The following is a 27,296-nucleotide window of genomic DNA, read 5'->3' on the forward strand; positions in this document are numbered from 1 at the left end:
TGATAAACCTGTACTTTATTTCTTTCTCATGTCATGCATTTTTATCTTCATCATTTTTTAAAAAAATGCACTGATGTGTAACTTACATAGGTGTTTCCAGACACCTGTCTCAGCTGAGGCAACACGAGTTTTCTACCATCCAAGCTCTTTCTTCCAGACAGTGAAATTCTCCCAGTGTCGTGAGGTGATGTTTTTGCTTTTTCCCCATAAATTCACTGCTGGGAACTCTCCAAGAGTCCCCAGCAGTTGCTGTCAGAGCCCGATCCACCCACTTCTGAGGCACCCTCTCGTGTAACACTCCCCTCACACGGGGGCAGGAAAGCCAGGGAGTTTTTTGTGCTTAGGATTTTCCCCGGCGTATTTTCACTCTCAAGGACCGCATAGCTGAAGCTGCCTTTGTTGCCAGGAGTTGGAACAGATCCCGAATATATTTGTGTAAAGGGCAGAGGAAGAAAACACCAGCTTTTGTACTGGTTCGCATGGCCGGTTCAGTGTGTGATTCCAGCAGGTCCCGTGCAGCAGGCAGGTCTTGGCAAAGCCAAGCTTTCAGATGTGAAATCTAAAGAACTGACGTTCCTTGGGCTTGAGCCAACAAACGCGTTTCCCACCGACTTAATTTGCTCCGCGTTGCTCTGATAACGGCAAACTCCAGTCAGTGGAAGAACCTAAAGATGTCGGTATGTGATAATTTAAGACTCGTCGTGCACAGTTACCTGAAGAAAACGTGCTGGTACGGCACTGCCACGAGATCCAGTGTGCGCCGAGTGACTTTACCTGGTCACAGAGCTCTCTTCCTCTGGGCCAGGCGGTCCCGCGGCATTACGGGGAGGGGATAGCGGGGTCTTCGCCCCTCCAGCCGCCCCTCGCCCTTACGTCGGTGTCCCAGCTTCACCTATGACGTCACAGCAGCGTGACGTCGCACCGGGAGGCGAGCGGCCGCCGGTGGCCGGCAGAGGGCAACTCGCAACCGCGGATGGCCGCGGCCACCGGGGGGGCACCGCAAAGCCAGGGGGAGCCACGGGCTGGGCGAGGAACCAGGAGCGGGACGGGGCGGGGCGGGATAGGGTAGGGTAGGATGGGATGGGATAGGATAGGATAGGATAGGAAAGGAAAGTAGGAAGCGAAGCGAAGCGAAGCAAAGAGAAGAGAAGTAGAATAGGAGTAGCGTAGCGTAGAGTGGAGTGGAGTAGAGTAGAGTAGAGTAGAGTAGAGCACAGCAGAGTAAAGTAGGGTAGGGTAGGGTAGGGTAGGGTAGGGTAGGGTAGGGTAGGGTAGGGTAGGGTAGGGTAGGGTAGGGTAGGGTAGGGTAGATAGTTTGATTGGAAGGGCCCTTCACAGATCACCGAGCCGAACTGCACGGGATGGCGAGCACCGCCATGACCCAACCCGACGCGCTCCGTGCCACAACAGCTAGCTCGTAGCTCACACGGCAGAAATGTGCCAGCAGTCCCACCTCCTGACAGCTTTTTACAGTACCTACTGTCAATAACAAGAAATTTCTATGAAAGAAACAAGACACCTTTTCTTGATTTCATTCATGTCCACTGTGTCCCTAAGAAATACAGGTTCTAGTTCCACCTTAGCAGTTTTATGGCATGCAAAAATCCCTTCCTGAGAGCAGCACAAGAAACAGGGGTTGGCACTGGGGTCTGCATTTCCATGCCAGAGCAGGTAATCTTTATGTCAGTCTTTGTTATGGCATGTAAGCATCATTTTCAGTTCAGTACAGGTGGTGTTGGTACAAGCATACATCAGCAAGACATCACTGAAACCTTTCAATCCTTCAAACTACGAAACATAAGCAGGTGTTAAGTAGTTCCAGCACTCTGTATCAGAGCAATTTTTCCTGACGAGGCAAGGGGGAGCTGTGCTGTGAGGCTTCTGCAGACTAGCAGAATGCAAACTTTCAGCTCTGCTTTTTAACAAAGCGCAGCTTCAAGTGGGAGGCTGGACTACATGACCTTCAGGGGTCCTTTCCAACCCCAACTGCTATATCCACATTTTGATTTCCAAAGAACTTATTTTAAAAGAGCAAGACATTAAAATCACAATAAATTATTCAATAAGCCTTTCTTTTTTCCAAGGTTGCTATAGCTCAAGGCCAGGCCAGGCCAGGATTCATATAAGCCACTTTTTTCCCTGAAATGGAGTGCTTGCACATCCTATTTTAAAGCATACAATCACAGTGATATATATCAGCAACAAAAGCTGCCAAGAAGTCAGAAATCATCTGACTCTGCAGGTTGCTCCAACCTTTGGATACAATAGGTGATACAGCCTTCTCTTAAATAAGTTGGGCTGTAAGCAAAGGACATTCAAGCACAGAGCAAAAATACGGACTGTGTATAATGGAGTACTGTCTACACAAATTCATCCCATTATCGCAATGACTGGTGATTATTTTTCACTGAATTTCCCTCTCAGGAGGCAACTTCGTATGTTCTAATTTGTATTTAGCTAGTATTTTAATTATATGATTCCAACGTGCTTTCCAGTCAAAAAATACTCCAAGATATTCCCCAGGGATAACAAATGTACCTATTATCCTGGTTTACAAGCGTTGGAGTAAATTATTTGCAGTATTGGTAGGTGTTGAGTGGTAAGCCAGTGGTGTTGATTCCCAGTCCTTTCTGAATCCTGTTACTACAGGCATTATAATACTGCTGTGACAGGGCATCATTTTCTATTTTATCTTCCATAAGCAGAATCCAAATAAATTAAACGAAACTGAAGGATACATAGCTACATAAAATGATATATTCCAAGTGAGAATCAAATCTGTGACCACATTTAGTGTTGCTAGTGTTAAATTGCATTTGCCTGTGGATGCTATGTTTGATTAAAAGCAGGGTAGTATCATCTATTTTAAGATTGTTAGCAAATTTTAAATACAGAGTCTGTATTTATCTTTTTCACAACAGTTAACATTAGGGCTTGAGGCAAATCAAATCAACCAAACAGAACAATTGCATGCATAATGCATTAGCTGGACTCAGAAACCTCATTTGAAACCATTTTTGTTGAACAGTTACTTGGGGACTTGGTCACATTTATTTTCTCTTCCTCTTTTTCTTTTTTTTTTTTTTTTGTTCCTCCGCACATTCAGAGCGATTGGTTCTGTAAAGGACTAAGTGTGGCTGAGCGGGAAAACATGGAATGCCAACTTTTTGTCTTTTTTTTCCCATTCTGTATGTGATTTTTTTCTTTACATAGCTTTTTTTTTTTTTTTTTTTGGTAAACTTTGGAAAAGGTTTTAAAGGATGCATGGACTACAGATGCCTAGAAAGACAGCATGAGTAGCCAGCCCAGAAAGAAATAAAACTCTTGGGAAAGAGGCACTCATTGTCCTGAAATTTGCCAGTTATACCACTGCTAAGCAGAATCTGGATGCTGAAGTTCAGTTTGCACATTATAGACAATGAGGCAGGTTTAAGTTAAATAACCTCACAAGACCTGAGGTGAGAACATGACACTAAAACCATCATTCTGAAAACTCAGAAGCCAGCTGGGAGAAGAGCAGCAGGCGAGGAGGGTAAGGTAGCATGAACGTTGCAATTTCCCGTTGACTAACCATTTGCAGTTCGGTGGTGGTGGTATACTTTGACAGGAGCCACTGCTAGTACTTTATAGATATACGCACAAGAGAAGACAGACAGAATGGGATGGACATGAAGAAGGTTAAGGAAATGTGTAGATGGGTAAAGAGATTAAGATTTTATATATATATATATGGTTGCAACAAATCATACGAAATTGTGAAAAGGAAGCGATCACATTACCTCATTCCCATCTTGCTCAACCTGTACCTAAAACCCACTAGTGGTGAATATTGCATGGCTCATATTAGTGAGCAGTCTATTCCTGTGCTTATTTATCCAAGCTCTCACTTTCTGCCTAATCTAACTCATCCTTCCTGCAATTACTACTTTTTGTATTATCTGGGCTAAGAGTTGGGATTGTTTAGCCTCAAAAAAAAAAATGGCTTGGCGGAGACTTTATCAATGTGTTTAAGTGTCTGATGGGAGGCAGAAAAGAAGGTGGGGCCAGAGTCTTCACAGTGATACCCAGTGACAGGACAGGAGGCAACGGGCACAAACCGAAATACAGGAAACTCCACATGAGGATAAGAGAAAGCTTTTTCATTATGAGGGTGGTCAAACCCTGGCACAGCTTGCCCAGAGAGGCTGTTGAGTGTCCATCTTTGGAAATACTCAAAAGCCCACCAGACATGTTTCTGGGCAACCTGCTCTAGCTTCTCATGCTCTGAGCAGAGGGTTGGACCACCGGAGCCTTTCAGCCTCCGCCAACCTATGATTCAGTGGCAGTGGTCATAGAAAACAGCTATTCTTCTCCTCTTTCCATTTTTTTTGTATATTTCAAGGCTTTCCTCTTTCCCATACATCCCTAAAGAACTGTAATTCTTCAAATCGTAAAACGTATCTCCTAAAATTCAGAATATCCTTTGACCTATTTTCAATGGATTCATACAATTCTTGAAATGATGGCATCAAATAATATAGCACCCCCATTGCAGCCTTGCTAGCAGTGGAGCAAAAGGATTATTGCACAGGTCTTATGTATAATGCTCCTGTGTATTCATCTTAGCATAACTGGATTTTTTTTCTTTTTTCCTGCTGGTTGGTTGATCCATTTGTGATCTAGGATTACCCCAGAACTCCTGATTAACCAGCTGTTCCTCAGTTTGTGTTTATACACATGATCATTCCTTTTCAAAATTTTCCACTTGCCTGCCATTTCATTCATTTGGAACCATTTCTTCAACTTGGCACAGTAATCTCATAATGGAATCCTGATACTTGGTGGGCTTTCAGGCCCTCCTAGCTTGATGATTTACTAAATACACTGCTTATTCCATTATTTGAGCCATCAATAAAGACACAGACGAGTACCAAAGTTGTGAGTTAATGTGACTGGTCCCCACTGCTCCTGACCCCTGGTAATACAGGTAGCATGAGCAACAATAAGGAAACCATCCATACTGAGGAAGTGGTCTGATCACGTAACGCACTCCCCGCTTCTCTCTCCTCCTCTCTGGTGACAGCTTGTGGGGACACCCACTAATAGGGTGCTAAGGCCGTTAGCATTATCAAGACCCAGGTGCTGGGTCACCAGGATGTGGTGATGTCCATGATGGAACAGGGAAGCACAGGGAACACCATTTATAAAATCGGGCAGCAGCAAGCCCTAAGTTGGACTTGGACTGGAGTTGCTGCTGGATGGCAAAATCCATGATCTGGAACTGAGAATTCCAAAAATTCTGTGCAACTGTAAGCTATGCTTCATGCTATAAATTGCAGATAATAGGCTATACTGATTATTATTATTTTTAATGTAATAATAAGTCTCTAAATATAACCACAACCCTGTGGCCAGTCCTCATTCTGCCAAGGACCCCTAAAAGAGCCTGCCTGTCCTCCATAGCATTGGGTGACAGTTAACCAATAGCAACCACTCTACAGGAAAAATCCTAAACTGGATCATATTTCCTTATATAATGATGGGAAAATCACAAGAGGCAGGATCAAAGGTCATATTAAGTCAAGACTTACACAATCTGCCCAGGACTGCTAGACTGTCATAAGAGGAAAGGGTATTGATTTGATCTTAAATTTATTATGTTAACTGTTCTTTATTGTCTTGCAGGTACCTGAAAGTAGATACTTTGAATTTTTTTTTGATTTATTTTTTCTATTTTTGTCATGTAAGAAACAAGGCTGACTGATCTAAAATTCTCCAAGACTTCCTTCATTCCCTTTTTTAAGCCCTCGGATGGTGGTGCAGATTCTGCATTATATAGAGAGTTATAAACTTGCACTGATTTTTCCAAAGTTGGAAAACATTTGGTAAATTAGAAGCCCAAATACTTTTCCTGCCTTGTGGAGTCTCACTCATCCTCTGTTAGTTTTCAAAGATCAGTACTTACCACTCCAAGGCCATCACATCTTCACCTGATCCTACCAGGTCCATGACGTAATGTAGACTCCTGCAATGACAACACACACTTGTCATTTTCCCTTCAGTAACTGCTCAGAGATCAATCTGTTTCTTCCTGCAGTGTCTATGGCAGGCCTATGGTGCCTTCATAAATAAAAGGGTGCCTTGCAATTCTTTTTGTCTTGTTTTCCCCCCAAAGAGATAATTCAGTATATATAAGTATATATATATATACTGAATATAATATATATATATAAGTATATATAGCTTGTAGGACATCTAAAAATTTTCAGGAATGACTTTGGTTTTTTCTCAGAAACATCTTTTGGTAAAGCTGAGTCATCTGTGTAGCTACGTTATCAGTCACAGCGCTACAGCTCTCTGATGTATCACGCACAGAATTAGGGTATAAAGCTGTCATAGATATGTAGTGTATATATTGCACAAATACATATATATGTTGTAGCATAATTAACATGTCAAACAAAATGAAAAGCATGTTAGTAGTTACCAGGCATTATGTGAGGCTCTGATTTCACCTTGGCTTCTTACTGGTATTTCCCTTCACGAATGACTCTAACAATACAGAACTTCCCAGATTTCTCTGAGGTACCACCTTACATATTTTTTTCTCTCTTATTATCTCCATAGAACACAGAGCTTTCATTTATCTGCAAATTATTATGATTGTAATCTCTTCCATAACTTCATTTACAACCATTTTGCATGTATCGGTGTACTTAGGCTATAACACCTCTGCACAGTAGAGAAATATTATCTTCAGTCGTGTTTGGAAAAGGAAGACAAGTAATTTATCCAGGGGTAGACAAACAGAACAAGGATTCGTATTTTCCAATTTTCAGCCCTCTTTTTCAGTCTCATGTCTATCTTCGTTCCCTAGGTTTTACAATGACCTACATATCATTGCACGAGAAGTGCAAAGCCAGCAATAAACACTTTTAGCCTGTAAATAGCAATGATCATCTATGCTAGTTATTTAAGCACAGAACATTTAATCTCTCAGGAAAATAATGTTCTTTTAATCTTCTGGTTTAGCCCGTTGAGAGTCACAAGAATTGTAATTACTGGCATGGTACTTAACTGTGCATCAAGTGCTTGAGCACTGCAAATTTTATACATCCCTTTTTATGCACAAACCACAGATGAAGGAAAAGCTGACAATGTTTTTTGACCTAAATCATCTCCTAGCAGCTGGAGAGATTCTGCTCTCAGGGGAAAAGGGCTCAGAGTCACCCTCAGCACTTCATACATCCCGAATCCTTTCTCACACACTGCTGTTCTCTGCAGTGTAAATGCAGCTTGATGCGGACGCTGAGGTTCTGTAAACATGGGATCTGTTGGAGAACAAACAGTGGGTGCATGTGGCAATGAGGCACGCTCAGGGTTTCGCTGTGGCTTTCTGTGTCTGCTAGAGTAACTACAATAGTGATGTTAAAAATAATCACCTCTTCAGCCAGCATCACGGTGCTGGCAAATCTGGTTTAGATACAGGGAGGCATGGTGGGCACCAGCGTATTCCTAAACCAGACACGATCTGACTTGGCATTGCTTCGCAACTCATAACGAAGCGCCAAATGAAGTGCCAAATGAACGACATTGAGGGAAATCCTGACTAAAAAATTAAACTGCTGCTGTTCAGTAAGGGCCAGCTACGTTCACTATGACTCTGGTTACTGCTATGTGGAGCCCAGCTTCATAAACAGCATTTTAGAAGGTTGTTCAGCAGCTGCTTTAGTTCCCCGAATTCAGTTCGCCATACGCTGCACAAATGCTTGTGGCTGTACAGTGCAGGCACAGTACAGGAATAGAAACATACAGCTGGGAAGGAGGAAATGGTTATTTAGGCTGGCTTGAGCAGTGCTGCCGAATGTCACAGGATGTCAAATATTACCCTGAAACGTTCCTCTGGAACAGCAACTTCCAAGAAACCACTTAAGAAATTGATTCAAATTGGCTAAATGGTATCAGATGAAAAATGAACTTCTTTTTCTCTGAAAGACATTATGTTCCAGAGATCCTAAAAGCCTACTTTTTATCCTTTCTAAAAGGAAAAGTCTTGGTTTTTGTTTTGTTTTGTTTCTTAATGTGAACTATTTTGCTCTTAAAAAGCAACCTAAGTTTAAGAGTAAAAAAGGAGGTAAACTCTTCTAAAAGGTAATAAGCCTTTTAATTTGCTGTCAGACTATTTTAAAATCTTACTTACTGAATATCTCTTCAATGAGGTGCTAACAGGTTTCCGTCCTATGTTTTATTAAATTTATTTTGCTGACACAGTGTGAGCAAAACTTTATTGTGTCAGCAAAAATTTATTTTCCAAGACACCGAGTTTAATACTGTTTCACAAATAGAAGCACGAGTGTTGTGGTTTAACCCGGCTGGCAGCTAAACACCACACAGCCGTTCGCTCACCCTCCCCCCTCCCTCTCTGGGATGGGGGGAGAGAAACGGGAAAGTGAAGCCTGTGAGTTGAGATAAAGACAGTTTATTAAGACAGGAAAATAATAATAACAATAATAATAATAATAGTGATAATGGTAATAGTATTAACAATAATAATGTGTAAGAAAACAAGTGATGCACAATGCAATTGCTCACCACCCGCTGACCGATGCCCAGCCTATTCCCGAGCAGCCGGCCCCCCCACCCCGGCCAGCCACCCCTATATATTGTTTAGCATGACGTCAGATGGTATGGAATACCCCTTTGGCCAGTTTGGGTCAGCTGTCCTGGGTCTGTCCCCTCCCAGCTCCTGCTGCACCCCCAGCCTGCTCGCTGGCAGGACAGAGCGAGAAGCCGAAAAGTCCTTGGCCTGGTGTAAACACTGCTCTGCAACAATTAAAACATCAGCATGTTATCAGCGCTCTTCTCATCCTAATCCAAAACATAGCACCCTACCAGCTACTATGAGCTACTTAACTCTGTCCTAACTGGAACCAGGACAGATATCCACCCCTTATTCCATACCATTTATGTCATGCTCAGGTTACACTCTGTCCAATACATTCTAATTAATCACCATTTTCATCTATGATATATAGCAATCATGGTAGTGATGACATACATTATTATATAATAATTAACATACTACAATTCAACTCATGGGCTATTCTCACCCAGTATCAAATCCCCTTGAGGTACACACCGGACCTCCCCATTCTTTTGCATTACCCACCAAGTGCATCCAGGTCCCTGAGCAAAAGCAATTCCACGAATGGGTTTGCCTTTTCCTGAGGCAGGAGTAGCCCAGACTGTTTTACCCAGCATGTTTCTTACGTGCACTACAGGAACTTTATCCCCTTCTACAGTGCGTAACAGGTTTGATTGGGCAGGTCCAGCTCGGTTGGCAGATCCCCTGGTATTGACTAACCAGGTGGCCTTTGCCAAATGTGTATCCCAATTTTTGAATGTCCCAGCACCCATTGCTTTCAGTGTAGTCTTCAACAGTCCATTGTATCGTTCAACTTTTCCAGAGGCTGGTGCATGATAGGGGATGTGATACACCCACTCAATACCATGTTCTTTGGCCCAAGTGTCTATAAGGTTGTTTCGGAAATGAGTCCCGTTGTCTGACTCAATTCTCTCTGGGGTGCCATGTCGCCATAAGACTTGCTTTTCAAGGCCCAGGATAGTGTTCCGGGCGGTGGCATGGGGCACAGGATATGTTTCCAGCCATCCGGTGGTTGCTTCCACCATTGTAAGTACGTGGCGCTTGCCGTTGCGGGTTTGAGGGAGTGTGATGTAATCAATCTGCCAGGCCTCTCCATATTTATATTTCAGCCATCGTCCTCCATACCAAAGAGGTTTTGACCGTTTGGCTTGCTTGATTGCAGCACATGTTTCACAGTCATGAATAACCTGTGCTATAGTGTCCATGGTCAGGTCCACCCCTCGATCACGAGCCCATCTGTAGGTTGCATCTCTACCTTGATGGCCTGAGGTGTCATGGGCCCATCGGGCTATAAATAATTCACCTTTATGTTGCCAGTCCAGGTCCACCTGAGCCACTTCAATCTTAGCAGCCTGATCCACCTGCTGGTTGTTTTGGTGTTCTTCAGTAGCCCGATTCTTGGGCACATGAGCATCTACATGGCGTACCTTTACAACCAGGTTCTCTACCCGGGCAGCAATATCTTGCCACAATGCCGCAGCCCAGATGGGCTTGCCCCTGCGCTGCCAGTTGTTCTGCTTCCATTGCTGTAACCACCCCCACAGGGCATTTGCTACCATCCATGAATCAGTATAGAGATAGAGAACTGGCCACTTTTCTCGTTCAGCAATATCTAAAGCCAGCTGAATGGCTTTTACTTCTGCAAACTGACTCGATTCACCTTCTCCCTCAGCAGCTTCTGCAACTCGTCGTGTAGGACTCCATACAGCAGCTTTCCATCTCCGATGCTTTCCCACAATACGACAGGACCCGTCAGTGAACAAGGCATATTTCTTCTCATTTTCCGGTAGCTTGTTGTACAGGGGGGCTTCTTCAGCACGAACCACCTCCTCCTCTGGTGATATCCCAAAGTATTTGCCTTCTGGCCAGTCCATAATCACCTCCAAGATTCCTGGGCGACTGGGGTTTCCTATTCGAGCCCGCTGAGTAATCAGTGCAACCCACTTGCTCCATGTAGCATCAGTTGCATGATGCGTAGAGGGGACCCTTCCTTTGAACATCCAGCCTAGTACCGGCAGTCGGGGTGCCAGGAGGAGCTGCGCTTCAGTACCGACCACTTCCGAAGCAGATCGAACTCCTTCATATGCTGCCAATATCTCCTTTTCAGTTGGAGTATAGCGGGCTTCAGATCCTCTGTATCCCCGACTCCAAAACCCCAGGGGTCGACCTCGAGTTTCCCCAGGTTCTTTCTGCCAGAGGCTCCAGGTGGGACCATTCTCTCCGGCTGCGGTGTAGAGCACATTCTTTACATCTGGTCCTGTTCGGACTGGCCCGAGGGCTACTGCATGAACTATTTCCTGCTTAATTTGTTCAAAGGCTTGTCGTTGCTCAGGGCCCCATTCAAAAGCATTCTTCTTACGGGTTACTTGGTAGAGCGGGTTTACAATCAGACTGTAATTTGGAATATGCATTCTCCAAAACCCCACGACACCTAGGAAAGTTTGTGTTTCTTTTTTGCTAGTTGGTGGAGACATAGCTGTTATTTTGTTGATCACATCCATTGGGATTTGACGGCGTCCATCTTGCCATTTTATTCCTAAAAACTGGATCTCTCGTGCAGGTCCTTTAACTTTATTCTGTTTTATGGCAAAACCGGCCTTCAGAAGGATTTGGACTATTTTCTTCCCTTTCTCGAAAACTTCTTCTGCAGTGTCACCCCACACAATGATGTCATCGATGTACTGCAGGTGTTCAGGAGCTTCCCCCTGCTCCAGCGCAGACTGGATCAGTCCATGGCAAATGGTAGGGCTGTGTTTCCACCCCTGGGGCAGCCGATTCCAAGTATATTGGACTCCCCTCCAAGTGAAAGCAAACTGTGGCCTGCACTGTGCTGCTAGAGGGATGGAGAAAAATGCATTAGCGATATCAATTGTGGCATACCACTTGGCTGCCTTTGATTCCAGTTCATACTGGAGTTCTAGCATGTCCGGCACTGCAGCACTCAGTGGTGGCGTGACTTCGTTCAGGCCACGATAGTCCACTGTTAGTCTCCACTCACCATTAGACTTTCGCACTGGCCATATGGGACTATTAAAAGGTGAATGAGTCTTGCTGATCACTCCTTGGCTCTCCAGTTGACGAATTAGCTTATGGATGGGACTCAGGGAGTCTCGGTTGGTGCGATATTGCCGCCGGTGCACAGTTGTGGTAGCGATCGGCACTTGCTGTTCTTCAACCCTCAGCAACCCCACAACAGAAGGGTCCTCTGAGAGACCAGGCAAGGTAGACAACTGTTTAATGTCCTCTGTCTCCAAAGCAGCTATGCCAAAAGCCCAGCGGAACCCTTTTGGGTCCTTGAAATATCCTCTTCTAAGATAGTCTATGCCAAGGATGCACGGAGCATCTGGGCCAGTCACAATACGGTGCTTTTGCCACTCATTACCGGTTAGACTCACTTCAGCCTCCAATACAGTTAACTGCTGGGATCCCCCCGTCACACCATAAATACAGATGGGCTCTGGCCCTTTATAGCTTGATGGCATTAGAGTACATTGTGCACCGGTGTCTACCAAAGCCTTATACTTCTGTGCGTCTGACGTGCCAGGCCATCGAATCCACACAGTCCAATAAACTCGATTGTCCCTTTCCTCCCCCTGGCTGGAGGCAGGGCCCCTCTAGTCCTGGTCAGAATCTTCATTTCTGTGTTTAAAGGACTGCCTGCTGGAAGTTGGAGCAGCAAACCTTTCAGAGAACTCCTTTTTCCCAATTGTTTTCCTTTGCAATTCACGTACCCGTGCCTCTAGGGTCGCAGTAGATTTTCCATCCCATTTTCTCATGTCCTCTCCATGGTCACGTAGGTAAAACCACAGGGTGGCGCGGTGTGTGTGCCCACCATATTGTCTTCCTTGCATAGATGAACGTTTACCCCTAATAGCTGAGACACTGGTTCGTTCAGGTGAAGGGGAAGATAATCTTTCTTCAAGTTGGTGGATCTTTTCAGAAAGTTTCTCCAAAGCATTCTCTTTTAGCTGGTGGACACTGGTTCGTTCAGGTGAAGGGGAAGATAATCTTTCTTCAAGTTGGTGGATCTTTTCAGAAAGTTTCTCTAAAGCATTCTCTTTTAGCTGGTGGACACTGGTTCGTTCAGGTGGAGGGGAAGATAAATTCTCTTTAAGTTGGTGGACCTCTTCAGAGAGTTTCTCCACAGCTGAGACACAGGCCTTTAGGGAAGAGGAGAGATTTCCTTCGTACTGCCGGAGTATTTTAGTCACTTCATTCACTGTGGGATTCTCCTCCGTTTTCCAGGTTAGTATTGCCAATGAGTTGGCATATGATGATGGGGCACTCCGTACAAACTTCCGCCACATGGGTGGTGTACACTGGACTGCATCTGGATCTGTGGATGTTTGTGCGTCATCTAGGTCCTTATAAATTACTTCCCGTACGGCCAATTCCCTCAGGTACTGAATTCCCTTCTCCATGGTGGTCCATTTGCTTGGTAAACATACAAGTTCTTCCTTGAAGAGATACCTTTCCTTCACAGCTGACAGGAGACGCCTCCAGAGGCTGCGAGATTGTGCTCCATCTCCAATTGCTTTGTCAATGCATGCGTCCCTAGCAAGGGATCCCAGCCGCCTGGCTTCCTTGCCCTCCAATTCCACATAATTGGCTCCCGTGTCCCAGCACCGGAGCAGCCAGGTGACAAGCTGCTCGCCTATACAGCGACCAAAATCTTTTCGCACATCTCGTAGCTCACGCTGGTATAGAGTCCGGGTAATTACTGTTGATTTTCCGACATCCTCATCCTCATCTTCAGTCTCCTGCACCTTTGATGGCTGGTATGGAGTCCGGGTAGTTACTGTTGATTTTTCGCCATCCTCATCCTCATCTTCAGTCTCCTGCACCTTTGATGGCCCAGCCTCGTCTTCACTTCGCCCAGACTTAGCAGAAGACTGTCTGCGTTTTAAACGACCTGAGCCTCTATACCATTTTTTCACCTTGTCTACAGGGGCAACTTGCACTGCTACAGCTCGTTTCTCTGACCCAGCCACAGGGTCTGCCACAGGGGTTGGAATACCCTCTGCGGGGTCAACTTGCACTGCTACAGCTCGTTTCTCTGACCCAGACACAGGGTCTGCCACAGGGCTTGGAATACACTCTGCGGGGTCAACTTGCACTGCTACAGCTCGTTTCTCTGACCCAGACACAGGGTCTGCCACAGGGGTTGGGATACCCTCTGCGGGGTCAACTTGCACTGCTACAGCTCGTTTCTCTGACCCAGCCACAGGAGTGGGAGCAGCTGCACGAGCTGGGGCAGCTGCAGGAGCTGGGGCAGCTGCAGGAGCTGGAGCGGCTGCAGGGGCTGGAGCTGGAGCGGCTGCAGGAGCCGGAACGGCTGCAGGAGCTGGAGCTGGAGCAGCTGCAGGAGCTGGAGTGGCTGCAGGAGCTGGAGCTGGAGTAGCTGCAGGAGCTGGAGCTGGAGCGGCTGCAGGAGCTGGAGCGGCTGCAGGAGCTGGAACTGGAACGGCTGCAGGAGCTGGAGCTGGGGTAGCTGCAGGAGCTGGAACTGGAGCGGCTGCAGGAGCTGGAGCGGCTGCAGGAGCTGGAGCTGGAGTAGCTGCAGGAGCTGGAACTGGAGCGGCTGCAGGAGCTGGAGCTGGAGCTGGAGTAGCTGCAGGAGCTGGAGCTGGAGTAGCTGCAGGAGCTGGAACTGGAGCGGCTGCAGGAGCTGGAGCGGCTGCAGGAGCTGCAGCTGGAGTAGCTGCAGGAGCTGGAACTGGAGCGGCTGCAGGAGCTGCAGCTGGAGTAGCTGCAGGAGCTGCAGCTGGAGCGGCTGCAGGAGCTGGAGCTAGGTTGCTAATAACATCAATTGCAGCTCGATAGGCACAAGCCAGACCCCAGCACGCTACAGTGATTTGTGTCACTTTGGAACTGCCAGAGTCATGACACCTTTTTTTCAAGCATTCTGCCAGCTTTTTAGGATTTTGCAGTTGTTCAGGGGTGAATGTCCAAAACACTGGAGGTGACCACTGCTCTAGAAACCTGCCCATATCCTCCCACACTCCCTGCCACTCGCAACTATCCCGCCTCAAGACAGATCTCCGGATGAGATTCCTAAGTAGTTGTTTAACCCTCCACAAAATCTGAAGCGCATTCAGGAGACATAACAACAAGAGCAGGCTGGTCTGAGTATCCCAAGGATATTCAACATCTCGGAGAACCACCGTAACTAACTCGGGGGATAAGAGGGTGGTGGTGAAGGAGAAAGGGAGAGTGAACAGGTAGGGAAACATGTCTTCCCCTGTCCCCTTCACAGATTGGCTCCCTAACGAAAACAGGCAATAGGTGTAATTGCTAATAGTTTCCGAGATATGGGTTCCAAAGTATAGAGTCGACGTCAGTGCTGAGTACAAATACCAGGTTAAAGTCGTGACCAGATATTTCATCATTTCATAAGCCATCGTTACACCGCACAGTACCATAACAATCTTAAACCAGGGCCCGGAAAGGATAAACAGTGCAACAGGGAGCACATACAGAAAGTAACGCACCATAAAACTCAATTTGGAATACAGGTACAGCAGACTGGAGATTAAGGCAATCAACATCGTGACTAGCAACTATTAAGCAGGTCCAATACTTATACCAATTTTAGTTTAACACACTCTGGTCAGATTTGTCGATATCTCAACCCTTCGGGCCCCACGTTGGGCGCCAAAAAGACTGTTGTGGTTTAACCCGGCTGGCAGCTAAACACCACACAGCCGTTCGCTCACCCTCCCCCCTCCCTCTCTGGGATGGGGGGAGAGAAACGGGAAAGTGAAGCCTGTGAGTTGAGATAAAGACAGTTTATTAAGACAGGAAAATAATAATAACAATAATAATAATAATAGTGATAATGGTAATAGTATTAACAATAATAATGTGTAAGAAAACAAGTGATGCACAATGCAATTGCTCACCACCCGCTGACCGATGCCCAGCCTATTCCCGAGCAGCCGGCCCCCCCACCCCGGCCAGCCACCCCTATATATTGTTTAGCATGACGTCAGATGGTATGGAATACCCCTTTGGCCAGTTTGGGTCAGCTGTCCTGGGTCTGTCCCCTCCCAGCTCCTGCTGCACCCCCAGCCTGCTCGCTGGCAGGACAGAGCGAGAAGCCGAAAAGTCCTTGGCCTGGTGTAAACACTGCTCTGCAACAATTAAAACATCAGCATGTTATCAGCGCTCTTCTCATCCTAATCCAAAACATAGCACCCTACCAGCTACTATGAGCTACTTAACTCTGTCCTAACTGGAACCAGGACAACGAGCAAGACAGTATTGTCTTTGAAACATTTCCATACGAGCCTAAATTCTGACCTCACCTCACCCTAATATAAATGCCTGGTTGTGAGAAAGCCTATTTTACAACACCTACACTGAACGTTTCTTTTATCAAAAGGCAGGTTTGTGTAGGTCTAGAAAGGAAAGTTTCTTGTACGACAAATGTGCAAAAGCCCCCACATGGGGAAAACGAGTCTGTTGTGTGGATTTCTTTGATGCTTTCTGAAAAATGGGATTAATGCTCAAGCAGCCCTTAATAAATGAAAAGACTAAACTGGGCCTGCGCAGTAAAAAATATAATCTATTTAGTGAAGGGTTTTCTGTGTCTGAAATAGTCTACGCTGTACACTTGCAAAACTACCGGAAAAACACTATGCCTGCGTGATCAAATTGGGAAAAACAAGTGGAATCTGCTGTAAACTAGCTGCGGATTTTATTACAAGGCTGGTGAAGATTGGCGGTCATCTACCTCGGAGAAACTAAGAATTACACGTAATCTTGATATACTATAAATAGTATTTTAACTTATGAAGGTGGACCAACGACACAAAAAACAATCTTTCCATGTGTGATTGCACTTGCTTGGTAGACAAGTGAAATCTGCAAGTGAAATCTGTAATTGTAGAATAAAATAAAACAACGTAATTGTAGGCAGTCAAAGCCTTCCCGTTTACTTTTGCAAATGGTCTCATTGATTTGATCTTAACAGAAAATGCAACACGGGGAAGTCAATATACTACCCATAGGGCACATGGCATGTTGCAGATGTTAACCACATGCACATTGTTTTGAATAGAAAATTGTATTGTTTTCCTACGTGCTCAGTGGAGTCAATGGAAATGTTCCCATTGGCAAATAAGATGTTTCCATGGGAAAGGAGGAAATGCCAGAGTCCCTCTGCCTCTAGAGATAACAACTACAGCTGCCATATGAAAAAGTTATTCCAGTGGAAAAAAAAGTTAAAAATAAATTCAGGCAAAAATTCTTATGGTGAGCTGCTTTCCCTGGTTTTGAGAAAGTTTTCAATTTGTTGCCAAAAGGTATCATTCATGCCAGTGGTTTTGTATTTTTCTGTTGTAAAACAAAATATAAGCATTTTTCAGAACATTTAATATTAAAAAGACTTTTACAGGTATCTCTGAAGTGTTCTGGTGCCGACTGTTGGCTGTCGTAAATCTCTTTTTATCTGCTTTATTGCCAGTCAGAAGAGCCTACTGTGTTACTTCTGTTCTGAGGAGGTTCCTTTCCAGAGCAGGCTTTCAGAGCATCCATTTAATGCCTAATACAACCCATCTAAAAAGTCCATAGAAGGCATTTCAAAAATATTTCAGTTGGGAAGTCACTCGAGCCCTTCCTGCATCACAGCTCACTGCCCATGTCCCACAGCTGGGGAGCTGCCGTATCAGGTTAGTAAATATCTGATTAAGGATTAGGTAAATTAAGGAATTTGATTGGAATATTGTAGAAGCCCTCATCCACAGACGTGATTGAAGATAGTAAATCATCGTGGATTTATTATTCGTATTTCTCTATGAGTGGGAACACATTCAAGCATCTGAGTTGCAGAAAGAGGCAAACCAGTCTGTCTTGTCTGCAAATAACCAACCTGCAAGAAAACCAGCAGGCAGAACAGGAGGCCAGCTGGACCAAACAGGGAACGCTCACATGCAAAAAAGGAGCATATGGAAAACCTAAGTGCATATGGACTACCAAGGAGGAATACAGATGCATCGCCTGGGCACACTAGGATGGAAATAGGAAGGACAAAGCACAGCTAGATTAAAAACTGGCAAGGGGTATGATGAAGAAAGGCTTCTATAGCTACTTTGGCATCAAGAAAATGACCAACGGTAGGTAGGAAGAGGACTGACATAGGGACTACTTAAATAAGCTGACATGCAAGTCTGTGGGAACTGTTGGGATGCATCCTGAAGCGCTGAGGGACCTGGCTGATGTCACTGAAGGACTGCTTTTTTATCATCTTCATCACAGCACTTGACAGTTCTGTAAACTACTAGACTGAATATGCCTTAAATAAATCATAGGGTAGCAAAAATTACTTCCACTCCTTGTCAGATAGCTAAATAAGTGATGGCTCAACTTGGCAGTCCAAAGCGAAGCAGTAAATATCCGTACCACAAAACTTCCACCAACTGCACCTGTGAGCTGGTATCTCTGATAGCAAAGGAGGCACGAGCTGAATATGACAATATAATACTGGTAAACAGGATTGCTTCAAATATGTTATAGGCATACTGACTGCCGAAGACGATTTTTCTGATGCTCATCTGGAAGCTACCAGAGCATGAAAGTCTCTCCAAACAAACAAAAATATTCCACAATTTCTTAATCACAGGCATTCATAAATAAAAATCCTCACGTTCTCTTACACAGTTGTTTCTGAAACTGATGGCATTAATCTCAGGAAGAGCTGTGTATTTATCCAACCTACCCAGTCAATTGTACTTGCAGGTACGGACTGTCACTAAATCAGATCACTTCCCATTAATCAACATTTAAATTTGAAATCAAGCTGTGGGCAATCAGGTAATACTGAGAGTGAGAGTGCATGACTAATGCCTGTGCATTTCCTTCCTGTTAGCTATTGTCAATGAATTGCAAAAATGCAAAGTTCCTTCTCCTTTTTTTTTTTTTTTCTCACTAGCTGAGGCTCAGGAGCTTATGAAAACACTGTCCAGCTGCGAATCTAAGGAAACCGCATTGAATGTAAACAGAAAACTACCCAAGGGGAAAAAAAAAACCTGATCAAAGGGTGAACAAGGGCAAAGCAAAGTCCGTCCTTGAATTCCTGCAAGGAGCTCTGAATTATTTTAATGGCAACCCTACGCACTGCACTACAACACTGAACTGCCTGGAAAATGCATGCAGAACGGAGATGCTGCTGCAAACGGCAGTGAAAAATGTCCAGCACATGATCGTGCAGACTGCACAGAAATAGAGAAAAGAGATGGGAGCAAATCCCATCAAGGTATTTAGTTCCCAGTCTTAAACCAGGGAAGTTCTGAATCCTGTGCTCATGTTAAAAGGCAGTAATGTCTCATTAAATATAATTTAATTTCTACATATAAAGTCAAGCATACAGTAAATGCTTTTGCAGACTGGATGTTCAGCACCCTCCAAAATCAAGTGCTTGCCTGGGTCTTGAATGTGAAGGTGCAAGAAGGAGATTTCTCATTTCTGAATGTCCTTCAGTCACGTGTTTTGTAGCATAACAGACAGACATGTTCGATTTATACGCTAGTGGAGAATGTTGTGTCAGAGAGAAATCAGCCTTTTCAGAGCAGAGTTCTGAAACAATGCTGTTCAATGCGAGGGAGTTGAACACCAGTTGGTGTAGCTGTGTATTGTGCTGTGACAAATACCAAGTCCAGTCCGACTCTAACTGACAGGGTGGAGTCCACAGCAGGGGGCAGGACATCTTTCTTCCTGTCATTTAAAAACTAAAAAAAAAAAGGAAATGAAGGAATGGTGGCACTGAATAAGGTGTCTACTTGCACAGTCTAGAAGACTATGACAAATATTTCAGGTAGGCAGGTGTGTACAATTGACAGCTAAAAGAGAATCTTCTACCTGCTGAGAGTTAATTTCTCAGATATCTGCCTCATCACCTGTCTGAGTGAATCCGGGCCACAAACCATTCTCAATTTTCTTTTTTCCTTAAGGCATCACACATTTCTCTGTGAAACAGCGAGTGCTGGCAATGCTGCAGCTACTGCTGCCTGGGACTCATTAACAGAAGCACCTGCTCTGCCCTGCTCTTGTACCAGGCAGGGAAGTGAGAAAGGAGGAGAGCAAAACTCGAGAATCTCTTTTAGTTGTCAATTGCCAGCTTCTTTGCAGGGTCACAGAGTGACTTCTCTCCAGCAGAAGGTTTCTACTGAGCAGAGCATCTGAAAAACCTCAGGGTCTTGCTGCTCCTCACCCTTTCCTCTTAAAGTGAAGGCTGCTCCTCACCCTTTCCTCAGCTAAATGTGAAAGACACAGCTTTCTTTGCAGAGCAGGAACTTTCACTTAGAGACACAAACTCTGTCCCAGTGCAGTCTATTTATTCAACTTGCAGTTTTACAGTACTTTCTCTTCTTGGGCTAGGCTTCGTTTTATTGCACTATAAATGTTTCTCATTTACAACTAAGGAAACAGCACGATGGTGTTCTGCTAGGAGAGCTGCCTGCATCCGTCTGTTGCTAAGAGTCTTTCTGTGTCTGCTTGCCTTCCTCCCCTTCCTAATTGTTTTTATCTATTTATCTCCTTGACGTACATTTCAATTCTAATCAGCAACTAAAAACTCATGCCTGAGGTTTATGACATTCTTTCTTTCTGTGCTCTGATTCAGTTCAGATTTTGCTGTACTTAACACATTTTTTCCCAATCCTTATCCTAATTTTTCCTATTTGAAGGAAGTATTTCTTTTTAAAGAAATGTTATACAGAACCAGTAATGTTTCCTAAACCCTGCCTGCTTGCATCATTCAAGCAGTATAAAATGTCAGAGCCTGGCAATCATCGGTCAGGTTAAAGACTGCCTGCAGAAAGCCAGAAGAGCTGACTTTTTTCACCAGCCTTCTCCCAGGACTTTAAAAAGTGCCTCAGGATAGAGATGCATAGCAGACTGAAAAGAAGGTACCTGAAGCCCATGTTCCTAACAAGATATCCTTGAGATGCAAGTTGCAGTAGCTACTGTGTTAAGGCTGATGCCAGAATAGGTACAGAAAATAAAGAGATGTACCTTTCCTTTTGAAACTCCCATTCACTTGACGTTAACAGCAGAAAAGATTTGGTAACCATCTAAAAACCTTCTGCGTGTTCCGGCTGCCAATACTGTTCAGGCATCAGAAATACTTTTCTTCTGTCCCAAACCTGCTCACAGCTCTTCTGGCCTCACACCCCGAGTGTACCCCTATTCAGCGAGACAAGAAAGAATGGGAAGAAAGTAAGGCAGGAGTTAGTCCATGAATGCAGATACTACAGGCAACAGAGAGAGATAACAGGAGAGAAGAACAGGAAAAGGAAAAAAGAGAGGAAGAATTTGGAAAAATGAAAGAATGACCAAGAAAATAAGACAGAGAAAAATTCAGCAGGAGCAAATAAAGGGAAACTAAAAAATTATCTTTTTTACAGAAATATTCAGCAGCTGTAGGTTGTTTTTGTAATGATAAACACTGTATAAAGCATTTCACCATCAAGAAATTAGAGTATTTGTTAAATAAGGTGAGCAGAGGAGAGAAAGGGAAATGCATGGGAAAGAACAGAGGAAATGGTTTTGGGGGCAAAGGAAGAATCCCACTGAAACATAAAGCCCTCATCTCTTTTGAATACAGATCTTCTCTGTTGTCCCTAAGAATAATTCTTAAGTGAGTATCTTTCACATTTAATTTATACAAAGGCATTTTTAATCTAAGAGCCCGACACCCTTTCTCATCTCTGCTTCTCCTATTTTAACTTGCAGGGCAGAGGCTTTATGAGCTTTAATGCATTGTGGAAAGGTCAAAACTAAATTTCAGGTCACTAATGCTGTCTGGTACAGCTGAACATGCAGTCTCATTCGGACCATTTATTAGGCAGCAAAATTTATCAGAAGTCAAATGTTTTCAGTAGCCCTGCAATTGCAGAGACCAAAGCCTTATGTACGCATTTCCTCAGAAAGCTCCCGTCATGAATATGACTTTTTTGTTTCAAAATTTGTAAACAGTCCCAGAGAGTGAAAACTTATTTTTATTTTTGTTTATGCAGGGCCGTTTTTCTTCCCAGACAGTAAAGAATCTTCTATAGAAAGTTGTCTATGAAGAGCAGTCAATATGCCCATTTTAAAATTTATTCTCATGAATATAGCATTAACTAATATCAATACTGCAATACGGAGGAAAATTATGTCTGTTAAACAAGCTACCAGAGCTGCACTGGGAAAAAGGCTAGTCATGAGAGACTAGAGATCACATCTGTCACTTGTAAAAGGACTGCATGTTGTTATATCCACTGCCAAAATTATCTGCTTCCCATGTGTTACACTAATAATTCTGCATCTTGGCTCCATTTTCCTAAGGTCAACGAAAGATGAGTGGAAGTTTCATATACGTTTGTAGAACCAAGGCCTGTGGATGCTGTGTGAAGCAGAGGTCAATTTGACTAATATTATTTAAGTCATTTGCCACTCAAGCTAGACAGGACCTAGGACAACTATTGCTGAGGTTGTTTTATAGGGAAAACAAACAAAAAAACAAAGCAAACAGCTGTAATAGTGCCAGCATGAACTACAGAAGAGAAATACTCACATATAAATGGAAAAATAAATTTTTCTTCACAGAATACCACGTACATTGTTCTTCTGGATATACACTCTTTGCCTACAGGATTACCCTGTAGCTTTCCATAAAATACTTTTAAAGGTATTGTACGAATTACTAGAACATCCTTGTTGGTGTAACTTTTTTCAAAAAAAGTTTATTTACATTTATTTATAAATGTATATGCAAAGGACTTAAATAATACCAAACACTTGGCATTAGATCCTTTTTTTGGAGCTTAGAAAAGGCCCATCTCTTCCTTCCAGCAACTTTCCACTGTCTACAATGATGAACCAAACAAGCTAATGAGCTTGATCCCTCCTGCCTGTCTTCCTTGCGTGACATAAAACATAGATCTATTTTTTGTATTTCTGTTGGAACGTCAAGATTGTTTCAGAAAGCTTCAGGAAAAACCTTCATCTTCATGACATTTATTTTGATTTGATTGCAATGTTACTAAATTAGTTCTGAAACAATTTCTCCTCATGCTAGATACTGACACTGCAGACAGCAAAGGACAGTCCAAAGAATCAGTGCATCAACAGAATTCCCTCTGACTTACAAGGTATCAGTGAAGAAAATTGATGGGATGGAGGATGAAAGCAAAACAAAATACACTGAAGAGCTTTAAGTCTCTGCTTAAGGTCTATTTATTACAAAGTGATTCAGTAGATTGCTTAGCAAGGATGGATTTAAGTATACAATAACTGTTAAGCAAATGTTGAACTGGAATTGACAATTAAGTACTTAGTTAATTGTAAAAGCTCATGTTCCATACTTAAAATGCCTATGAAATTTCAAACTCACAAAGTCCTACAAAAATGCTGTCTTCAGCATCTTGAATTTGTCATTTTCCTGGTGTGTTCGATAGCTATGTACCAGCAAGAGTTTAGAAAACTGTATGTGAATAATCTTTAATGACGTTATTAGACACACAATTAACTCTTTAAACATATAAGCACTTTTACTATTTTTTTTTCATCCAAAGAACCAAATGATTTTATTACCTTGCTTTCAGATTCCTTTTTGCAGTAAAAAAAATTCCTCTTCAAGGATTCATATTGGTGTAACACTGAAATAAAAAAAAATAAAAATAAAAAAATCTACATCTTCTAAACACTGCGAAACACCAATTAATCTGAACAATAATCCTTCACAAAAATTACAGTAGAGCAAATAAGATGTGAACACAAAATACTACTTTTCATACAAAGGATAGCGTAGCTTCTTTTGCTGTGTACTTTTAGAGTCTAATGAAACAACAGGAAAGTAGTGCACCGTAGTGAATGTGAAAGCCATACCATCAGTCCCCTTGGATATGGGCATGTACAGCAACACTGAGAGAAAGCTTTGATTGCTTGTGTTTACTTAAATGCAGTTTTAAACATACTCCCTCAAAGGATGTCTTTTAATATCAGACCTATGCAAAAATCCACCCCTTCACTGCCTTTCTCTGTACGTTTGATAGGCCTTTGACAGTAGACGACATTGTGCTTATCATAGAATCACAGTGTCATTAAGGTTGTAAAAGCCCTCCAAGATCATCTGGTCCAACCATCCCCCTACCACCAATATCACCCACTGAGCCATGTCCCCAAGCACCACGTCCAACCTTTCCTTGAACACCCCCAGGGATGGTGACGCCACCACCTCCCTGGGCAACCCGTCCCAACGCCTGACTGCTCTTTCTGAGAAGAAATGTCTACTCGTTTTCAGCCTGGTGCAACCTGAGGCCATTCCCTCTAGTCCTATCACTAGTTACCTGTGGGAAGAGGCCGACCCCCAGCTCCCCACACCTTCTTTTCAGGTAGCTGTAGAGAGCAATGAGGTCTCCCCTGAGCCTCCTCTTCTCCAGACCAAACACCCCCAGTGCCCTCAGCCGCTCCTCACAGGACTTGTGCTCCAGACCCTTCTCCAGCTTTGTGGCCCTGCTCTGGACACGCTCCAAGGCCTCCATGTCCTTTTAGTGAGGGGCCCAAAGCTGAACACAGCGCTCGAGGCGCGGCCTCACCAGAGCAGAGCACAGGGGGACGATCACCTCCCTGCTCCTGCTGGCTGCACCATTCCTGACACAACCAGGCTGCCGTTGGCCTTCTTGGCCACCTGGGCACACTGCCGGCTCATGTCCAGGCGAGCACTGACCGACACCCCCAGGTCCTTTTTCACTGCACAGCTTTCCAGCCGCTCTGCCCCGAGCCTGTAGCGCTGCACGGGGTTGTTGTGACTGAAGTGCAGGACCCGTCACTTAGCCATGTTGAACCTCATCCCCTTGGCCTCAGCCCATCGATCCAACCTGACCAGGTCCCTCTGCAGGGCCTTCCTACCCTCTGGCACATCAACACTTCCTTCCAGCTTGCTGTTGTATGCAGACTTACTGAGGGGGCACTCAATTCCCTCATCCAAGTCATCAATAAAGATATTAAAATGGGAACATCAAGAAGAAAACATTTCAAAAGAGATCTCTTTATGAAAATGCTGAGAAGCCGTTTAAACTCATCTCTTGCCTAGTACCTGCTGGCGTGGCCTGACAGACTGGCACGACTCTGCCCCTGACACGGATGCCACACACAGGAATGCGGCAGGCCAGCACTGCGCTGGAAGCTGCGGGGCAGTCACCAAGCTCAGCATTTTCAGTCAGGATCTGAAGCCAAGAAAGAGAAGGAAGGGTGGGTGTCCTTTGCATACCCGCCCTGCGGAAAACATGAGCAGGTGCTAGCATCTATTACCAAAGCAAGTAGGGTTCAGTTCCCCTCATAGGGTTCCTGTGTTAGTCACGTGTACTTAGGAACGGCAACAATGCAGATCAGAGGTCTGATGTGATATTTAAAAGAAAAATCTTAAACTGTACACAGAATTATATAAAGCCTTGGAAAGGGAATAACCGTCCTAGCAACATTTAAGAAAATCAATCATTAAGAAGGGTGGACAGTGACAAACAAAAGATGAGCAAATCTCTTTTCCAGTGCTACATACAACTGCTTACATGGGACACGACTTAATTTTCAGGACGAAATTTAGCTTTCAGGACAAAATTTAGTTTTCGGGACACAGCGAAGCCAACGAGCCCAGCCGTGCCCCACTGGCTGGGTGCGTGGTGGGGTGTTTTTTGTGGAGACCTCTTTGTACTGGGGTCCCCGGCTCCTGGGAGGGAAGAAGGGAAGGAGGGGAACCCCTGAGGCAGGGAGGCTGCGGCGCTGAGGGGCTGAGGTGCTGTGGGGGCTGTGGGCGGGGACGTCCCCCGCGCTGCTCCTTTAAGGGCTCGGGGGCGGGGCCGGCGGGCGGGGTCACGTGCGGCGCGGAGGCCGGAACCCAGGGAGCGCCCCGAGCCCGGGCGGCGCCGGGACCCCGAGGGCTGGAGGGAGCTGCGGGGAGGGGGGGGGGGGCAGCGCGCGCGCGCGGCCGTGCGCGTCCCCGCGGCCGTGCCCGCGCTCGCGTCGGGAGCGCGCCTCCCCCGCCCCTCCGCCGCTGCGCGCCCGCAGGCAGGAGGCAGGCAGGGAGCCGGGAGGGCGGCGGCGGGATGGAGCTGTTCCAAGCCCAGGACCACTACATCCTGCAGAGCGGCGAGCGGGCGCTCTGGTGCAGCCGCAGGGACGGCGGCCTGCAGCTGAGGGCCGGTGAGGGAAAATGGCAGCGGCGGGGGGCGGCTCGAAATGGCGGGCGGGCGGGCGGGGGGGGGGGGTCCTGAGGGGAAGGGGGCACTGAGGGGGGGGGGGGGGGGGTCCTGGGGTCCTGAGGGGGGTCCTGAGAGAAGAGGGGGGCCCTGGGTTTCTGAGGGGGGTCCTGAGGGGAGAGGGGGGTCCCCCGGGTCCCTGAGGGGGGTCTCTGGGTCTCCGAGGGGGAGTCCTGAAGGAAGGGGGGTCCCTGGGTCTCTGAAGGGGGTCTCTGAGGGGAGAGGGGGGTCCCCGTGTCCCTGAGGGGGTCCTCGTGTCCCTGAGGAGCGCAGATGAAGGATTCCAGGGGAATGTATCCTAAACAGCTGGGTATCTCGCGTATGGTATGTTACGCAGCTGTTACTTACAGCTTTCCAAAAGTGGGGTTTGTGTTAGGCAGAAAAAGCCCCATAAACAGGTATAGGACCAGCGCTGGGTGAGTACAGCCCGCTCCGTGAGCCTTAAAAGGCTGGGGTGAGCTCCGGGTTAGCAGCGGCTCTCCGATGTTTATCGACAGACCTGTTTTTCACACTGGTCCGTCCCGTGTCGTGTCCTCACGCTTCAGTCACGGTGCTTTTGTCTTTTCAGTGCTGTTCGTTTGCGTCTCTTAGGTAATATTGCAGTCTGTCTGATGTAACGTGACGTCTCGCTCCTCGTTTCAGGTTGGAGGTCTGGCAGCGCTAAGCGGATAAATCACCTCACAAAATACCTCATGTTCAGCTAGCGAGCAATGCTGCTGGTCAAGGAAATGCGTGTTTTCACACACACTCAGTCTTAGATTTGCTGTATTATAATAGGCATAAAAGCTCTTATTCTACCCAGAGTAACAAAAGCACAAACTTGCGGACTGGTTCTGGAGGCTGCTGTTTGAAAGCTTGGTTTAAAAGCATCGGTCGCTTGTTTTCATGCAGCTGCTGCTGTGATTTCCTGGAGCCCATCGGCTTCGTGGAGGCTTTGCCAGGGCTCAGCAGTCAGTCTGCGCGCTCTTCGGCAGGGCTTTGTCTGTAGTGGGACTCTGCGCTTCCGAATAAATGCGATGCCTGTTGTGCGTGACCCGCCGATTAATGAAAAGTAACCTGATAGTTAAGTCTCCTAGTCTGCTTGACGTTCTTGCTAGTCACTCTTTCTTATTTCACAGGATTTTTAGTTTTGTTTTTCCAACTCTCTGGCTCCGGATGGTCTTATTGAAAACGGGTTCTAGTAGGGTGAAATGGAATGCCTTACTGGGTAGGCTGAAAGTAAGCCTCAGAAGGGAACGCTTTGATCACAAACTGACTTTCTTGGGTCAATAACTCTTCTGTATGTTAAGGCAAAGTTGGATATCTCCAAACTGGACAGTTTTATTACATCGGACAATTATAATCAAGGCCACTGAGCGGAAGTGAGTAAATAGATTGCTGTGTGATGAGTCACTGCTGAATTAAAAAAAACAAAG

The 27,296-nt window shown here is 45.3% G+C and overlaps 2 protein-coding genes and 1 long non-coding RNA gene across 4 annotated transcripts in view; 1 reads left to right on the forward strand and 2 right to left on the reverse strand.

Moving 5' to 3' along the window:
- Positions 1–26,517, reverse strand: LOC308197254. 2 transcript variants are annotated; one of them, XR_013952697.1, is made up of 5 exons: positions 26,230–26,517; positions 23,219–23,283; positions 20,657–20,827; positions 5,945–6,004; positions 1–665 (listed from the first exon to the last, which is right to left on the reverse strand). It is a non-coding gene; the product is annotated as an uncharacterized lncRNA (long non-coding RNA). The 2 variants fall into 2 exon arrangements; XR_013952696.1 differs by lacking the exon at positions 20,657–20,827.
- Positions 8,337–12,256, reverse strand: LOC308197241 (uncharacterized protein). The gene is made up of 2 exons (XM_080597408.1): positions 8,676–12,256; positions 8,337–8,435 (listed from the first exon to the last, which is right to left on the reverse strand). The coding sequence occupies exon 1, from the start codon at positions 12,124–12,126 to the stop codon at positions 9,073–9,075; it is 3,054 nt and encodes a 1,017-aa protein (XP_080453534.1). The 5' UTR covers positions 12,127–12,256; the 3' UTR covers positions 8,337–8,435; positions 8,676–9,072.
- Positions 25,500–27,296, forward strand: part of INPP5F (inositol polyphosphate-5-phosphatase F) — a 39,276-nt gene continuing 37,479 nt past the window's right edge. Inside the window, exon 1 of the mRNA XM_080597405.1 lies at positions 25,500–25,825. Coding sequence (XP_080453531.1) covers positions 25,729–25,825 — 97 coding nt within the window. The 5' untranslated portion in view covers positions 25,500–25,728. The remainder of the gene's footprint in view (positions 25,826–27,296) is intronic.

This window comes from Anser brachyrhynchus (genome assembly GCF_964034855.1).
Source record: "Anser brachyrhynchus genome assembly, chromosome: 6".
Taxonomy (NCBI): Eukaryota; Metazoa; Chordata; class Aves; order Anseriformes; family Anatidae; genus Anser; species Anser brachyrhynchus.

Coding starts and splice junctions, on each gene's coding strand:
- LOC308197241 (XM_080597408.1), bottom strand. CDS start 12,126: ATGCCATCAAGCTATAAAGGGCCAGAGCCCATCTGTATTTATGGTGTG.